Source organism: Ambystoma mexicanum, chromosome 3p, assembly GCF_040938575.1.
Source record: "Ambystoma mexicanum isolate Mex_15411 chromosome 3p, UKY_AmexF1_1, whole genome shotgun sequence".
NCBI classification, from domain to species: Eukaryota; Metazoa; Chordata; class Amphibia; order Caudata; family Ambystomatidae; genus Ambystoma; species Ambystoma mexicanum.
This window is the reverse complement of record NC_090925.1, coordinates 130,241,714-130,261,001: the sequence shown is the minus strand read 5'-3', so window position 1 is coordinate 130,261,001 and position 19,288 is coordinate 130,241,714. Positions and strand designations below refer to the sequence as shown.

General features: G+C 43.8%; 1 protein-coding gene across 2 annotated transcripts in view; it reads right to left on the bottom strand.

Annotated features, from left to right (window-relative positions):
- The window catches only part of LOC138580158 (proteoglycan 4-like), a 1,214,734-nt gene that overhangs the window by 16,585 nt on the left and 1,178,861 nt on the right, over positions 1-19,288 (bottom strand). For both annotated transcript variants that reach the window (XM_069650488.1, XM_069650487.1), the window contains exon 19: positions 18,806-18,853. In XM_069650488.1, coding sequence (XP_069506589.1) covers positions 18,806-18,853 — 48 coding nt within the window. The remainder of the gene's footprint in view (positions 1-18,805; positions 18,854-19,288) is intronic.

Here is a 19,288-nt window from a genome sequence, read left to right as displayed (position 1 = left end):
GTAATTAATAAGCCCAAGCCAAGTAAAGAGCTTACAGTTTACAAGAAGTTGTCAGAGTCATTTGTAACCAGACCCAGAACCTAACAACCACAAGATAGATCCTGGGAGCCCAGTGAGAATATCCACGCACCACGTCTAATCAGGAAATTCCATCGGAACTTCCCAACCAAACCTGAGCCAGACAGAAGGAACATCATGGGAGGGGCCTTAGGGTGGAGTGCTGTCACGACCCTCGCCTAAAACCCTCTCTGGCAAACCCATTGGCCAGGTGGGGTCAGGACTCGGGCCACTAGAGCTTGGCATCCTCTTCAAAAGCCATTATGGGGCCAGTCCTGGCGCCTATGGCGCCAGGCTCATACACCATGAACAACAATGTGCTTGGGAACTACTTTATTGTATTGTCAGCCAACATGGAAGCATCCACATAGCTTGGTTCTTAAGAACCAAGCTATGCGGTCTAGTGTTTTGGGTGTGGCAGGCCTGGAACTACTTTCCCTGGTACTACTTTACCTGGGCTATATAAACCACACCCTGACTGCAGAATATGCTTCGTGTTACTTTGCAGCTTGCAACGTGACGCTCACCGTGTCCAGCTATTCCCTCGAACCTCGGAGAAGCAGAACCTGCAAGGAGACAAAAGGAACATCATTACTAGCAGCATCTTACCTGCAGTCTTCTTCTTTAAACACTCGCAGCTACTGAGAACAGCTTCCTCGAATCTGCACGCCTCCCGGACAGAACAACTTGAAAGAGGAAGATAGAGGCAACATTAAAGAAAGCTGTAGAGACATTTCCAAATTACGAACTGCTCAAAAGGCTTACCTGGCTGGTCGCCTCTCAGCTGGCACCGCTCCGGACATTCCACTTGCGCTGAAGAACACCGCGACCTACAAGGAAGGAAAACACAGGTTAGCAAAGGCAAGGCTTCGCAGCACTGCGCATAGCGCTTACTTACCGCATCATAGCGCTGTTAATGCACCATCATTTACCAGCGGGGCTCAACCAAGCCAGTTCGCCGCGCTGAAGCTCTGCATACCTAAGGGAGAAAAAAGAGACATTTTAAACAAAGAAAGGCATGCAGGATAGCAACAAAACTAAACAGCAATAAGACCTACCTGAACAACAACAAACGGGCCGGCGTCAGTGATTTAACTGGACCGGACACGCCCATGAAAGACAACGCGCCACTGCAAAAAAGGAAGGACGGGGAGCACGCCTAATTCTACCTCAAGGTGAGGAGAGAGCGCCAGAGGGACTGAAAGCATACGGGGGTAGAGGGAGGATACTTACACCAGTCAGTCAGTCTTGAACACAGTCCTCCTGTATTTTCAGGCAGAACCTTCCCCGCATACCACATCAGGGCACCGCTGAAAAGCATACCAGCGAGTAACCCAGCTGGGAGGTGTCCCTGTGGAATACCAGGTGAGCGTAACAGAAAAGCCTTGGGGATGCACAGAACTCCTTGGTTCTTTGAATGTAGAATTTGAGGACTCGCGCACCGTCTAGTGAGAGTAGCGCTGTGTGGTTGCTGAAAAAGGTAGGTAGCACAATACACTCTGAGAGTGTCATCTCCGGTACTACTTTAGGTAAGAAGTGAAGTTGTGTCCTGAGGATGACACAGTCTTTCTGGAATAGGGTGAAAGGCGGTTCTGAAGAGAGGGCCTGGAGTTCACGGATTCTTCTAGCAGATGTGATGGCTAGTAGAAAGGCAACTTTCCAGGATAGGATTTTAAGGTCACATCTATGGATGGGTTCATAGGGTGCCTCCATGAGTGCCGACAAGACTCCAAGCGGGAACCGGTTCTGGCATTGGTGATTTGGATCGCTGAATTGGTAAGTAATGACGCTTGACTCGGGTTTGTAGTATAAGCCGATATGGCGGATAGGTGTACTTTAATGCCAGATGTAGCAAATATGGTAACACTTGTTTCACTGATGTAGTAAGCATATCTATATGTGAGGGTTCACACCATTTATTAAAACGGTCCCCTTCCTAATGTATGTGGTCTGTGTGGATGGTATTCTAGACGCCCAAAATGATGTCCTAGCATTCGAAAGGTAGTGTAAGGTTCTCTAATTTTCGCTGTTCAGGAACCATGCTTTGAGCGACAGGCTCGCTGGGTCGTGGTGAAGAAGCTTGTAGTTATGTTGTGTCAGCAAACTCTGATGCGCTCTGAGGCGAACGGGTGACACTTGGGAGAGGCTCCAGAGGGTCAGGTACCAAACTTGGCAATCCCATTTCAGAGCTATGAGAATCATCTTGCATGGTTGCTCCTTCACTCTGCGTAGCACCCGTGCTATCAACAGGGTCAGTGGAAATGCGTACAGGAGCCAGCCCATCCAGGTTGTTGAGAATGCGTCTCCCAGTGATAGAGCCTCTGGGTATCTCAAGGCGAAAGGTGGCATTTCTTGATGTCGCGAAGAGATCAATCTCCGGTTGTCCCCACATGCGGAATATCCACAGAGACTCTTCTTTGTCTAGCTCCGATTCATGGGAGGTTGTGTAATCCCTGCTTAATTTGTCCGCTAGGACATTGTTCACTCCTGGCAGGTGTTCTGCTTTCAGCTGGACCATGTGCTGTAACACCCATGTCCATAGCTTCTGTGTTTCTCTGGATAGCTTGTTGCTATAATGCATGGAGGTTGTGTTGTCCATCTGTATCGTGCTAGAACAGGTAAGGGGGCCTTCAGTGACCAACGGATTGCCTTGAGCTCCAGGACGTTGATGTGTAGTCGAGACTCTTGGGTTGACCATGTGTCCTTTGTCGGTAGTTCTGCTAAGTGTGCTCACCAGCCTGATAGGGACGCATCTGTTCTGAGAAGAAGCGTAGACGTGGGAGCTTGAAATGGCATTCCCTTTGTTGGGTGTTCTGACCCACGTTTGGCCTATTATGCTACAACATTTGGTGCTGTGGGCTTAGGAAATCCAAGATGGCCGAAAAAGCCCACATGTGCGCCAGAATCTATGAAAACCGTGCAGTTTGTGCACACACCAAAATGGTCGCCTGACTTGCCACCCCCCGGTGCGGGTGTGCTGGGTCAGAAGAGCCATGAGTGAAATGGGGTGCCAAAGAGAAAAACAGCAGTGCCTGTTCGCTAGAAAGCACTTTAAAAATCACCCTTTGTTTCTCTGAAGGCAAGCTCAGAATGCCCATTTCAAACATTGCAGAATATCCAACAATCTCACTGAACACCAGCAGACATTTGACAGAATAAAGTCTTGTGAGCATACAAAATCTGGAAAGAGGATGAGCCTAAAATAATGTTCATAGCAAAACTGGCTGAGCTGTGGATTTCAGCAGTTTAAGTAAATTTGGACTGAAAGACACTAAAAATCTAAATGTTTAAAAGAAATGAGTGACCTACTTTTGAGTGTCACATAGGTTGCAATTGTTTAAATGTCATAGTTTTAAACTTAGAATCAGCATTCTAGCTGCATGCGTAAAAATTGGAAGTTTGATTTGGACAGGAAAACTGGCAGCCAAAGAGACATTTAGCTGAGGCCTGGCTTAAAAAGAGAGGGAATTTTGCCCACCAGCTACCCCCGACAGGAGTTGAGACTTGCACAACAGCTGTGTTCCCAGGCCTAGCTGCCTTTTGCTGTTCCCACCAAAAGGGATATGACACTTCTCTGATTGAATTACCTGGGCTCTGCAGGAAATTGAACAAAGCCCTGTCCTGACTCAGGCAAATGTTTTATTGGGGGGGTCTTAAAAGTGGCTTCCTCCTGGAAGGAAAGGGGAGGAGCACTGCCTGTGAGAGCAAGCTGGCTTGGCAGAACTGGAAAAACCAGAAATTCAACCTTGTGCTGGGGGAAACCACACCCCTTTGGGGCCAGAACATAAATCTAAAAAGATGGATCATTCATAGAGCGGACTTGTGAACATTTTATAAGTGATATCATTATTCTTGTGATTTTTCTGTGCACATTTGAAGACGTGTTAGGACCCGGTGGTATGTTCAGGGGGTTTTTTAGCGGAAAAGATGATATTACTCTAAATGTATGTATGTTAAAAATCTGACACTCCACCACCTAATGCCCACATGCTTTGCGAACATTTGTGTAAATGCGGGGACAAATCCAATATTGGTAACCGGACCAAAAAGTGAAATATGTTGCCATTTTTGAACCCAAGCTCCTAGAAACGACAGAATTGGAACAGGGGCTACCATCAGTAAATGCATGATGTGTGTATGCAATGCCAAACAACTGTCTATCGGGGAAGTATGTATTTGGAGCAGATATAGATTTGGGTGTAAAGTTGACATGGGTGGGTTCTCTGTATCATAAACAGACCTCATCATGATGACACTTCATTTCATTCCCCCAATCAAGGGGAAGAGGAGGAAGTGGCCAATGACAAGTGGAGAGGGGTAGGGCCTAGAAAGCTAGCCTCTCCACCCACTTTCAAAACACATAAAAGCAGACAGTCAGGACAGATAGACACATTCTATTCCATCTGCTGCGGGACGCTCTGCCGGGAAAATCCATACTTTACCTTCATCAACCTCCAGAGAGCCAACACAGAGACTTCAATATATCCACCTCCAGAGACCAAGACTTTACTTCAGAATTTGTAGCAGAGAGGTCAACTACAAGCTAAATCCCTCTTTAGCAGGCCTCAAATCATTGCAACTATTCACAGCCAGGCGAGCTGTTTGAATTCTTTGCAAGAACTCTTGCCATTTGCCAGAAAGCAGTGTTGTATCCAGAGAGAGACCAGCTGAACCGGAGACCGCTGTATCCGGACCCACAGACCTGATCAGAACCAGAGACCCAGACCAGACCAGCAGAGTAGAGCTGACCCAGATGCTGTGTGCAGAGACCGTCCGTGGCGAGTGAAGAAAACCCGCTGACCAGATCGTGGCGAGGCCCAGTCCTTCTAAAAATTAGGAGTGAGTATCCGCCAAAACTGTGCAGAACCCAATCTCTTAGTTAAAATAATCTAATGCAAGCTATTTTAACTTAAGTAGAACTGTCTCCTAGAGATCCTGTCACCTGTCATTCTTAAGCTGCGAGCTGTCATATGTAATTCCAAAGTTGCATGCTGTCACTTGTCATTTTGAGTTGTTTTAAATCCGAAAATCTACCTTTACTAAATCGTTCATAACTCCGGAACCGTTTGTCCTAGGACCCCAAAACGATAGTGCTACTCCTTGTAGTTCCTCTGTAATCGCGCCCGGCGCACTCGGAAAAATCTGCCACGATTTGACATTTTGCCGCGAATTGAAAGGTTAGCTCACGTGTAAAAATCTGCAGCTGCTTGCCTTCCGTTGCAAAAATTTGTTTGCAACCTGACAACCATTCATAGAGCATTGCTAAAGTGATCCTGAACTCATTCAAAGTATCTATCACTCACCCTGAACCTCCAGAGGGAATTAAAAGCATTTTAGCATATTTTTCACTTCCTTGCAAACCACATTCAAAGCATTTTGGGCCTGTGTTTAAAACTCTGACCTGTTTTCCTCTAAGCTTGCTGGGGGGGAACTGAATTTCGTATTGTATTGATTGCATTCCTGAGAACTGTGTGCTCTCCTTTCCATCTCCTTATATTGCATAAAGGGGGGAGTGAATTTTCAAAGAAAAGTGATTACATTGGCTTTTAGTGAAGACCTATCAAGTTGATTTCTGTGCTGCATTCTTTTTCATCTGTGCAATTCATTGAAACCATAAAGCATTCTCTGATACTTTATTCCCCTGTTCCTAGTCATAAGTCACCAGAACTGTGCTATTGTAGTATTGCTTATTACTGATTACTGCTCATATGCCTAAGTGTGCTATCAATTATTAATGTATTATCAAAGTGTGATATATCTATAAATTGTTAATTTCTCAAATAAATCTTTTAAATTTGCAAAACAAACCTACTTCTTGACTCAGTGGGGTCAGGGGGATTCTAAGAGAGGGGTGTTATACAGGGGTAGTCATCCAGAACTTATGAACTGGGCATAAAGATATATCAATAAGGGTTTCATTCAGTATTCTAGACTAGGCGTTGACTTAGCTGTAGTGTTGAATTGAATCCTCTTACACCTGTGCCAGATTTTGTGGGGTCCACCACCATTGAAGTGCTTTGTGGAAGATTGGTCGGAATTGGATGACATCTTCCCATGACCCATGTGCTTGAGCCCATAGGTGGTCCAATGTCTCTTGTATTGGTCTCATCCGTAGTCTACAGTTGGGTATGAGATATATACATGGGGACATCATGCCCAGCAGTGACTTGAAAGATCGTACCGTGGTTGTTGTACTGTCGAGGAACCATGAGATTAGTTGCAGCATAGTGGATACTCTGTTTGCAGAGGGTCGTCCTCTGGGGATGCAGGTGTTCAACTCTGCTCCTAGAAAGAGGGCTGTCTTGGCCAGCACTGGGCAGGACTTGGCTTCATTGATGGAAAACCCTAGGTTTCTTAAGAGGTTTGTTGTCTTTGCAACCACAGTGGTTGCGAGGTTGTACGAATGTGCCTTTATTAACCACTCATCTAAGTAGAGAAATACCTCCTTCCTGAGCCTCTGAGGTTTGCTGCCACTGGTGCCAGGCATTTGGTGAAGACCCGTGGTGCCGACCTTAGGCCGCAACAGAGAACTCAGAATTGAAAATGCATCTCCCACTGAGAACCTGATAAATCTTCTGTGAGAAGGGTGGATGGGGATATGGAAGTACGTGTCTTCCAAATACAGGGTTGCTAGATAGTCGTTCTTATTTAGCCATGGTAGTACATTTTGTATTTGATGCTCTTGACAAACTTGTTTAGCGCCCTTAGGTCCGATATGGGTCACCAGTGGCCGTTCTTTTTCCTGAGGAAGACTTGGGAGTAGAAACCTAATCCCTTTTGGTTTACTAGAACTGTTTCTATGGCTGCTTTTTGCAACAGTTTACACATTTTTAATTTTAGATGTTTCATCAAATACGATTTTATTTGGTCTATAAATTTGATAGTGTGCCCCTCGCGAATAACCTGCAACACCCACTTGTCTGATGTAATGTTTTGCTAATGATGGTAAAGTTGGCTTATCCTTCCTCCCACCGGGGTGTTCTGTGGAAGGGATGTATCTGGATTGTCGGTTCTGTTTCGATTGTGTTTACAAGTGGCCCAAGCCACGTCTGCCTCTTTGGGTGTTGAATCTGGCCATGGATTGGTAGTATTTATTGTCCTGAAACGTGGTGCTTTGTGTTCTCTGACCATAGGACGGTCTGTTGCAACCTCTATATCTCGAGTATGAGACCCGAAAAGACCCAAAGAAGCGGCTGTCTTTCAGTGAGCTAATAGCACTAGCTATGTCTGTGTCCGATTTAATGCCTTTCAAATGGTCATCGATCTTTTTACCAAAAAGGTCATGTCCGTCGAAGGGAATACGAAGAACTTGTGCTTGAACTTCTGGCCTAAAATTGGTTGCCTTCATCCACGCCTGTCTTCTGAGGACTATTCCGTGGGCCATTTGTTGTAACCCTAATTCGGTAACGTCTACAGCTGCATCGATCATGTGATCGATGGTGGCTTCCCCATCGGTTATTATTGCTTTTGCTTCCTCTTGAAACTCTGTAGGTAGATGTTTGGTTAGTTTTGACACACATAGCCAGAGTTCTCTGTCAAAACGAGCTGTCATAGCTAAGGCATTAGCTGCTCTGATGGTTAGAGATGCCAATGACAAGACCTTTCTGCCCATGGCTTTGAGTTTTTGGCCTTCCTTGTCCTGTGGGGCTGTCAGAGGTGACAAGGTGTTTGCCAGCTTCTTTCTAGCCGCAACCATGATGACTGAGACGGACTTTGTATGTCCTCTTAAGCATAGACGGGCTGTATCTGGCACCTTGTATTTTTTCTCTGGCCGTGATACCAACGCAGGTGTAGACAGAGGTGTGGATAGAATTCTTACCCCTGCATCCCAGATTGTGTCTAACAGTGGGATAGTTGTGAAAGTTCTTTGCTTATACCTGTGTTCGTAGAATACTGATTTCTTCTCTTCTGAAGTTACCTGTATTTTGAAGAGGTCTGCTGCTTTGGCAATTATGGCGTGAAAGGATACCAAGTCATCAGGTGATGATATTCGCGTTTTCTTGGTTTTTCTATCAAATAGTAATCCCATTTGCTATGTGTGTCTGAGTCGTGTTTGATCTCTCCCTCCTCTGGTCCTTCTGTGTCTGTGAAGTCCCTGAATGGGTCCTCCTGCCAATCCGAGACTGACATAGTTGAAGGTACCTTGACAGTGAAATTCTTCTTGGTCTAGGTAAGGGCCTTTGAGGTGAGACTCTTGTCGGTGAAGCACTGTGTTGCAGTGGTCTGTTCCTGGGCCTGTGTGGCGGTTCAGGGGAGCCATGCGAGGACAGAGTGCAGGATTCACATACTCCGGCAAGGTTCAATAATCTGGACTCAGTAAAGTGGCAAAGGGAAGTCTGTTTAATGATACATACATCAGCGTAAGGAAATCAGCAGCATCCCGATCCCCTGTCTCATCCTGACTTCCCCAAACTTCAGTACAACAGCCTCTTTTATTGGCAAACTTCGTCATCATTGATGTCAAACGCTATAAAAATCATCATGCAACATAATTGGTTAGGAAAGGTAACTTTAGTATAGGTGTTATATCTGTATATGGAAATAAAGCCATTGGATTGGATAACTCTTATCAGGTGGGCGTCTACGCCCATCCCTCTACAACATACTTGACTGACGTCATTAAAAATACGACGTCTTATTGGTTAAAGTATCTATAGGACCCTAGATTACATGGTCCATCATGATTGGGCAAGTTACACCCCTAAGCATAAATCTCCACTTTAATTAGCAGCATGCAGCATAGACACCCAGGTGCCTAGTGTCCCAAGATTCACCCTTCCTCCTTTCCATCAATCAGTGTTTTAGGGCTATGTGTCAATTAGTTGGCTGGGTATGGCCTCGGATCTGTAGTCTCTTATCAGGAAAAGTTATGGCATCCTCGGTTTCTGGATGACATCAGGCGGTGGTGCGTCTTCGCGCCTGGCTGGTCACGTGTTAGTACACCGTGAATCTGCTTTAGTTTCCTTCCTTTCTTGTATTTAATTCTGTGTTCGTTTGGCCACCTGCATGGGCCTCTCTTATCTTGACCTTCACGGGCGGGCTGGCATGCTCTGAAGCTAGAGTCTTGTGAGCTCATGCTCACCTCCCCTTCTCTTGTTGACCTCGATTTCACCGGCATGAGCCTCTCTTTGCTAAGTTTCGATCCTGCTCCTTCCCCCGCCTCTGCTAGGTTTCGAAACTCGGCCAGTTAGGCCTCTGGCCACCTGGGTACAATTCTGCTTTCACAAAATGGAGTCGCACGTGTACATTGTGCTGAATTGAGGTAGATATATGGTTGGCGCTTGCCGCTCTATTCTTCTAAGCATTGCAGGTAGTATCAATTTCTGAGCATCTTGCGTTTCAAGCTTCTTTACACACATTCGAAAGGGCGGTTGCTCCCCTCTTGTCTTATAGCAACGTTTCCTTACGTTTTAGCTTTGTCTCTCCTCTTTGTCCATTATATTTATTCTAGCAGTCACTGGTACAGGCATGCTAGCTTTCAGTAGCCACTTCTGGTTGTTCTCAGGTGCTGTCACCTGTCATTCTTAAGCTGCGAGCTGTCATATGTAATTCCAAAGTTGCATGCTGTCACTTGTCATTTTGAGTTGTTTTAAATCCGAAAATCTACCTTTACTAAATCGTTCATAACTCCGGAACCGTTTGTCCTAGGACCCCAAAACGATAGTGCTACTCCTTGTAGTTCCTCTGTAATCGCGCCCGGCGCACTCGGAAAAATCTGCCGCGATTTGACATTTTGCCGCGAATTGAAAGGTTAGCTCACGTGTAAAAATCTGCAGCTGCTTGCCTTCCGTTGCAAAAATTTGTTTGCAACCTGACAACCATTCATAGAGCATTGCTAAAGTGATCCTGAACTCATTCAAAGTATCTATCACTCACCCTGAACCTCTAGAGGGAATTAAAAGCATTTTAGCATATTTTTCACTTCCTTGCAAACCACATTCAAAGCATTTTGGGCCTGTGTTTAAAACTCTGACCTGTTTTCCTCTAAGCTTGCTGGGGGGGAACTGAATTTCGTATTGTATTGATTGCATTCCTGAGAACTGTGTGCTCTCCTTTCCATCTCCTTATATTGCATAAAGGGGGGAGTGAATTTTCAAAGAAAAGTGATTACATTGGCTTTTAGTGAAGACCTATCAAGTTGATTTCTGTGCTGCATTCTTTTTCATCTGTGCAATTCATTGAAACCATAAAGCATTCTCTGATACTTTATTCCCCTGTTCCTAGTCATAAGTCACCAGAACTGTGCTATTGTAGTATTGCTTATTACTGATTACTGCTCATATGCCTAAGTGTGCTATCAATTATTAATGTATTATCAAAGTGTGATATATCTATAAATTGTTAATTTCTCAAATAAATCTTTTAAATTTGCAAAACAAACCTACTTCTTGACTCAGTGGGGTCAGGGGGATTCTAAGAGAGGGGTGTTATACAGGGGTAGTCATCCAGAACTTATGAACTGGGCATAAAGATATATCAATAAGGGTTTCATTCAGTATTCTAGACTAGGCGTTGACTTAGCTGTAGTGTTGAATTGAATCCTCTTACACCTGTGCCAGATTTTGTGGGGTCCACCACCATTGAAGTGCTTTGTGGAAGATTGGTCGGAATTGGATGACATCTTCCCATGACCCATGTGCTTGAGCCCATAGGTGGTCCAATGTCTCTTGTATTGGTCTCATCCGTAGTCTACAGTTGGGTATGAGATATATACATGGGGACATCATGCCCAGCAGTGACTTGAAAGATCGTACCGTGGTTGTTGTACTGTCGAGGAACCATGAGATTAGTTGCAGCATAGTGGATACTCTGTTTGCAGAGGGTCATCCTCTGGGGATGCAGGTGTTCAACTCTGCTCCTAGAAAGAGGGCTGTCTTGGCCAGCACTGGGCAGGACTTGGCTTCATTGATGGAAAACCCTAGGTTTCTTAAGAGGTTTGTTGTCTTTGCAACCACAGTGGTTGCGAGGTTGTACGAATGTGCCTTTATTAACCACTCATCTAAGTAGAGAAATACCTCCTTCCTGAGCCTCTGAGGTTTGCTGCCACTGGTGCCAGGCATTTGGTGAAGACCCGTGGTGCCGACCTTAGGCCGCAACAGAGAACTCAGAATTGAAAATGCATCTCCTACTGAGAACCTGATAAATCTTCTGTGAGAAGGGTGGATGGGAATATGGAAGTACGTGTCTTCCAAATACAGGGTTGCTAGATAGTCGTTCTTATTTAGCCATGGTAGTACATTTTGTATTTGATGCTCTTGACAAACTTGTTTAGCGCCCTTAGGTCCGATATGGGTCACCAGTGGCCGTTCTTTTTCCTGAGGAAGACTTGGGAGTAGAAACCTAATCCCTTTTGGTTTACTAGAACTGTTTCTATGGCTGCTTTTTGCAACAGTTTACACATTTTTAATTTTAGATGTTTCATCAAATACGATTTTATTTGGTCTATAAATTTGATAGTGTGCCCCTCGCGAATAACCTGCAACACCCACTTGTCTGATGTAATGTTTTGCCAATGATGGTAAAGTTGGCTTATCCTTCCTCCCACCGGGGTGTTCTGTGGAAGGGATGTATCTGGATTGTCGGTTCTGTTTCGATTGTGTTTACAAGTGGCCCAAGCCACGTCTGCCTCTTTGGGTGTTGAATCTGGCCATGGATTGGTAGTATTTATTGTCCTGAAACGTGGTGCTTTGTGTTCTCTGACCATAGGACGGTCTGTTGCAACCTCTATATCTCGAGTATGAGACCCGAAAAGACCCAAAGAAGCGGCTGTCTTTCAGTGAGCTAATAGCACTAGCTATGTCTGTGTCCGATTTAATGCCTTTCAAATGGTCATCGATCTTTTTACCAAAAAGGTCATGTCCGTCGAAGGGAATACGAAGAACTTGTGCTTGAACTTCTGGCCTAAAATTGGTTGCCTTCATCCACGCCTGTCTTCTGAGGACTATTCCGTGGGCCATTTGTTGTAACCCTAATTCGGTAACGTCTACAGCTGCATCGATCATGTGATCGATGGTGGCTTCCCCATCGGTTATTATTGCTTTTGCTTCCTCTTGAAACTCTGTAGGTAGATGTTTGGTTAGTTTTGACACACATAGCCAGAGTTCTCTGTCAAAACGAGCTGTCATAGCTAAGGCATTAGCTGCTCTGATGGTTAGAGATGCCAATGACAAGACCTTTCTGCCCATGGCTTTGAGTTTTTGGCCTTCCTTGTCCTGTGGGGCTGTCAGAGGTGACAAGGTGTTTGCCAGCTTCTTTCTAGCCGCAACCATGATGACTGAGACGGACTTTGTATGTCCTCTTAAGCATAGACGGGCTGTATCTGGCACCTTGTATTTTTTCTCTGGCCGTGATACCAAAGCAGGTGTAGACAGAGGTGTGGATAGAATTCTTACCCCTGCATCCCAGATTGTGTCTAACAGTGGGATAGTTGTGAAAGTTCTTTGCTTATACCTGTGTTCGTAGAATACTGATTTCTTCTCTTCTGAAGTTACCTGTATTTTGAAGAGGTCTGCTGCTTTGGCAATTATGGCGTGAAAGGATACCAAGTCATCAGGTGATGATATTCGCGTTTTCTTGGTTTTTCTATCAAATAGTAATCCCATTTGCTATGTGTGTCTGGGTCGTGTTTGATCTCTCCCTCCTCTGGTCCTTCTGTGTCTGTGAAGTCCCTGAATGGGTCCTCCTGCCAATCCGAGACTGACATAGTTGAAGGTACCTTGACAGTGAAATTCTTCTTGGTCTAGGTAAGGGCCTTTGAGGTGAGACTCTTGTCGGTGAAGCACTGTGTTGCAGTGGTCTGTTCCTGGGCCTGTGTGGCGGTTCAGGGGAGCCATGCGAGGACAGAGTGCAGGATTCACATACTCCGGCAAGGTTCAATAATCTGGACTCAGTAAAGTGGCAAAGGGAAGTCTGTTTAATGATACATACATCAGCGTAAGGAAATCAGCAGCATCCCGATCACCTGTCTCATCCTGACTTCCCCAAACTTCAGTACAACAGCCTCTTTTATTGGCAAACTTCGTCATCATTGATGTCAAACGCTATAAAAATCATCATGCAACATAATTGGTTAGGAAAGGTAACTTTAGTATAGGTGTTATATCTGTATATGGAAATAAAGCCATTGGATTGGATAACTCTTATCAGGTGGGCGTCTACGCCCATCCCTCTACAACATACTTGACTGACGTCATTAAAAATACGACGTCTTATTGGTTAAAGTATCTATAGGACCCTAGATTACATGGTCCATCATGATTGGGCAAGTTACACCCCTAAGCATAAATCTCCACTTTAATTAGCAGCATGCAGCATAGACACCCAGGTGCCTAGTGTCCCAAGATTCACCCTTCCTCCTTTCCATCAATCAGTGTTTTAGGGCTATGTGTCAATTAGTTGGCTGGGTATGGCCTCGGATCTGTAGTCTCTTATCAGGAAAAGTTATGGCATCCTCGGTTTCTGGATGACATCAGGCGGTGGTGCGTCTTCGCGCCTGGCTGGTCACGTGTTAGTACACCGTGAATCTGCTTTAGTTTCCTTCCTTTCTTGTATTTAATTCTGTGTTCGTTTGGCCACCTGCATGGGCCTCTCTTATCTTGACCTTCACGGGCGGGCTGGCATGCTCTGAAGCTAGAGTCTTGTGAGCTCATGCTCACCTCCCCTTCTCTTGTTGACCTCGATTTCACCGGCATGAGCCTCTCTTTGCTAAGTTTCGATCCTGCTCCTTCCCCCGCCTCTGCTAGGTTTCGAAACTCGGCCAGTTAGGCCTCTGGCCACCTGGGTACAATTCTGCTTTCACAAAATGGAGTCGCACGTGTACATTGTGCTGAATTGAGGTAGATATATGGTTGGCGCTTGCCGCTCTATTCTTCTAAGCATTGCAGGTAGTATCAATTTCTGAGCATCTTGCGTTTCAAGCTTCTTTACACACATTCGAAAGGGCGGTTGCTCCCCTCTTGTCTTATAGCAACGTTTCCTTACGTTTTAGCTTTGTCTCTCCTCTTTGTCCATTATATTTATTCTAGCAGTCACTGGTACAGGCATGCTAGCTTTCAGTAGCCACTTCTGGTTGTTCTCAGGGGCTGCCTAGGCCCTTAGTCTATTTCCATTGGCCTTCCATCACGGCATTCGGGGCTTCCTCACGGACAGTATGTAGGTACCCTTCATTTCGTGCCATTGGCTGGTATGGCTATCTGATGGGATATCGTGCTGCCCAGGGTTGTCGTGTTATGACTGTTTCAACTGATACGGATCTCCTTATGTATACAGGGCAGAGTCCCTGTGCAGCTCTCTGTTGGTTCATCTGCTCCTCATGCGTCACGTACCATGGCGTGTGCTGTATGAGAAATTCACAATGGGGGGCAGGGGTGCAGGTCACTCCTGGGACCTCTTCTACACTCCAAGAAAGAACTCTGTTCCTAGATGGACAATTACCCTCTAGTAATATATATTAATGGTATTATATAGAATTATAGAGCCTTAACATTTACTTATTTCACTTTCTAGGCAGAAACTCTGCCCATTTACCCAGAATCCATCAAAAGGGGTAGGATGCGCTCCTGCCCGCAAGCTCCTAGCAAGTGGCTCTGTAAGTGGCTGTTCGGCTGTGGAATACTCTACGTGTGATTGAAGAACATTCATCTGGTACGCTCCAAGAAAGAACTCTGTTGTTAGATGGACAATTACCCCCTAGTAAATATATTACTGGTATTATATAGAATTATAGAGCCTAAATATTTACTTATTTCACTTTCTAGGCAGAGACTACGCCGATTTACCCAGAATCCATCAAAAGGGGTAGCGCGCGCTCCTAGCAAGTGGCTCTGTAAGTGGCTGTTTGGCTGTTCGCTGCTCGCAGCGCAGCACGCCAGCAAGCCGCTGAGTTTGTGTTACGTGAAAATTGGCTGCCCGGTTGTCATTTCCTGTTTCTGAGCGTAACATTGCTGTGAGAATATTTTGAGAGTGAAGAATCCATTCCTAAGGTAAAAGCACACAAATAACAATAACGTTGCACAATTAGATATAATAGTTGAAGTGGTTCACCAGGAAATACCCAAGAATTCCAACTATTCCATTGGTATTAATTACCAGACTTAAGTCTGTAGCACTAGTTCTATACAGGAGAATTGTATGCAAAGACCTGCCTGGAAAAAAACATCCAAGTCGACAGCTCTGCATGCGTATTTGTACGAATAAGTTGTACTGTCTCGCAAGGAAACTAAGATTGCAGGTGTGCTGTTGAAGCATATAGCACACACAGCATCTATGCTATAACTGTGGCTGATTTCCCCCTTGTAGGCAGTTGAAATGTGTTGTAAATTGGCCGCTAGTGAAAGTCTGTCTGTGTGGTGAATAGGAGTGGTAACATAATACTGCAATACCACACACATGATGTGTGGTCTGAATATGGATGTTTGTAAGAGTGAGTTGTCCCTTCATAATGCGCTGCGGAGCAGATATATAAGTATACCTAAAGTTATAACACAACCAAAAAAAACGTTAATCACTTGTAAACAATGAACGGAATATTATCGAAAACTGCTGCCATTAACATCACTGACTCCTAGTATGGCGAATACAGTGACTGATGAACTAGTGGTCGATCTCACCAATGAGATGGGCTGCCTCAGCTCTAAATTGATAAAAGATGTTATGTGTGGTCCATCAAGGCCATTTTCCGTAGAGACAGCTAATACAATAGAAAAAGTGTCAACCATATCTGTGCTACCCATACTAGATCCAGCTGCAACTATACACACACACCACTGAGGCAGCTAAGGAGAAGGACTATAGATATGAACAAAATATGGTTGAACTTGCAACAAAAGATTACAGTGGGTCATATTGCCAAGCAAGGTTAATTCGGACTACTTTACCAAAATATATCATGGCATATCCTAGTGTAATAACATTTCGCACATACTTGCTAATGAAATTGAATACCTCAGAAGCACTTGAGACAATGGGAGCAAGGTTGGAGGTGCGTTCTGATTTGTGCCTTTGCCAATTATGTGGTAGTTAATTGATTGAGTCTCTCTCACACTTGATAATTGAATGCGAAAGTCTAACTAAGTTGCGTCATACGTTTTTGACGTCCTACAGTAATGGGATCGTTTTTAATAATATCATTGACTTATGGCCCAAATGTATGATCAGTGATGATATTAATCTTATTTATTTCATTGTTTTATTCTGTTTGGAAATTGTAAGGTGTCTTGTGTAAGGGCAAGTTGACTTACGTGTGAAATATGTTATACTGTGTATCAAATTGATTATTGAGTGGAAATGTTTTTTAAAATATGTGTTATATATACAAAGCCTTTATGGCTACATGTATATTAATAAAAACTTGAAACTTGAAAACTTGAATATGCTTTACAAATCACCTAGGTGATCATAATTTTAGCTCCACTGTAAGGTGAAGCGAATTGACAAGAATAACATAATGTGGTGAAAATGTGGAGCCCAATACTTCCCTGGTATTGGGTTTTCGTTTTGGAAGCAGATTTCATCTCCTGCCATTAAATATTTAGTTTTAAAGAATGTGCAGTGCTACCTATAGTTGTCTTTCAATGGCAGTTAATCTGGTTATCAGTGTTCAATTAAAATAGATTTAAGAAACACAGGTTAAATCACCCTGACAGCATCCAAAATATTGTAATCTCCTCTGCCACCCTCAAATAGATTCATATTCCTCATTGATCTTTGTTAGTGAGGCGCAGAAGAACAAACAAACAAAACTAGGATCCACCAACCAACCAACAAGATTGTATGCCGCAAGAATGTGATATACTATTATTTTAGTTTATTGTCAGAATTGAGTGATGTTTTTCAAGAGGCTGTGACATGGGCAATCCAAGAGACAAATAACTTTGTGATATGCAATATGTGAATGGTCACAACTATTATGTACAAAGCAACACTATAGTCTATTAAAACATGAGTGATGCTTTTTTTTTTCGAATTCTGAGCATAGTGAATTTAGTAACTTCCAGGGGCTCACAATTGTTACCCATAATGCACAGTGTGATCAAATAATTTGTACAAGGACACAACACATACTTTTGTTAAATGTTGAATCAGGGAGTTAAGCCCACTTTCCAATATATGCACTTAGCCATATATATCTTCTCATAGAAATATGATTTACAATAATACGTTGTAGATATGATTTGCAAAGTACACAAATCACTTAAAAAACAACGTAACCATACATAGAATTTTACAGGAACATGTTAGACGAAATGTCAACGATTTTAGCTATATTTTCTGCATGATGAATGGATGACAACAAAACCCTGAGTTAAATTAGTGTAGTGTGCACATAAAATAGAGATATTAAGGCTTAACCAAATAGTGTTCATCAAGAATGCCAAAGAACACACATTCAATTCATGCAGATGACATGCAGAGCAGATAATACCTTATTTGTTGGAGCCAACTTAAGGTAAGACCATGCAGCTGCATCACGTTCTGACACCGAACTGTTGTTGATAGACTGCAATGAGCGAATGCATGTCTATTCCTAAAATAAACTGCTCACATATTTTTTGCTCGTTTTCTCTCTCTCAAAAGTACCCCTCAGCACGCTACATCTGATATGATATGATAGGCTATTTATGACGCGCTTAATACCCAGAAGTTTCTAAGTGCGGTCCCGGAGATCGAACCAGTGGTGCTCCGTGTCTTCTTGCTTCCAAGGCGAACACGCTGCCCCTGAGCTATCCTCCCGAGATGCCACCTGTTCATCCGCTTAGGCACACATGAGGACTAGGGCACACTTGTTGACTGCAAAATAATGTCAACTGCTCATCCTCAATTGTCTCACTCTGATGTGTCATAACTGTGCCACCAGTCTAGCATTGACAAGCTGACCTATGCAGTCCAATCCCAAAATGATCAGTGAGGAGCAAGTAATGTAGACTCCAGAGGCACAGGCGTACCCATCGCAATTCTACAGACAAAGTATGCAACCGTATTTCAGATTTCACTATCCAACAGAAATCAACAACATAGTGTGTTTCACAGGTGCTAAAAGAGTTTTAAAGTGTAAAAAAATGCAATAAATGCATACGTAGTTTAATGAAAGGAATTGCTGTAGTCCAGCGTTTGACATTCTGATTGCTAAAGGCTGCTGCGAGCAAAATCACTAAACGCGTATTTCTGAGACCTACCTGTGGTCATGCTGCCAACGTAGACAGGTGAAATAGACCTGCAAAAAGCCTACTCAATCACCATTATGTTTTGAGGATGTCCATATAATAGAACCCTTGACAAAAGGTGTGGGATTGGGTTCAACTATTAACTGTATGTTTCAGAAGTTCGAAAGTCTGTTGTCCAATATAAGCAATAGGAGGTGCTTCTGATGGTAGTCAATGGTTTTTGAGTAACATTATGTCCTGACGAAAGGCTAACACATGTCCTGGGGTTGCTTGTGGTCTAGTGCTGAAGGGGTGAGACTAACTGGTTCAGGTTGCACAACCCCTTTTGGGGCGGGACCAAGCAATATTTGCATATGTTTTCCCCCTGTCTGTAAGGACATTGCAGGCTGAAAACAGATGGTCTGCAGGGATGCGCAAAGCTATGCCACGAGTTTAGATTCATTCAAAACATTCCTTCATCAACATTCAGTTTTGCTGGTTTCAACCTTTTCACATGCCAGTATGAGTGCATTTCTAGACTTGCAGTGGTGTGCTGTACCACCTAGAACATGACTGAAAAGTATACGTTATCGTTTAGAATTACGTACCTTCCTTCTGCGTAAAGTTTGATTCCAGTCTTTTGTCTACAGGAAAAACTAGAGGAAAGTGGAGAAAGTTAGAAAATAATTACATTGATACCCTTTGTCACACCAAATGTGTTAGCCATGTCGAAAAGGGAGTTGGATTTAAGCACCTGTATTGTGTTGATCGATTGTTACTTTATTAACTACACAGGAACATTGTTAGTACTATGAACTGAATATCTGGTGACTTTCCGGATTGACAAGTGAATAATTTTCTCAAAATGTGCTGAACTAATCCAATACCTTCCAAATCCCCAATGACAGAAAATGCTGCATTTGTTAAGACAGATTTATCTCTCAAATAAAGCATGGTTCTGATATTAAAAGCAATTTTAGAAAAGTGTGTAGAGTACCCCTTGCACCATGTATGCTAAAGTGACATTCTGCATTTTGGGTTAAGCATTCTCAGTCTTACATCTGCAGCATTGTCGCCTCCAACTCTTTAGA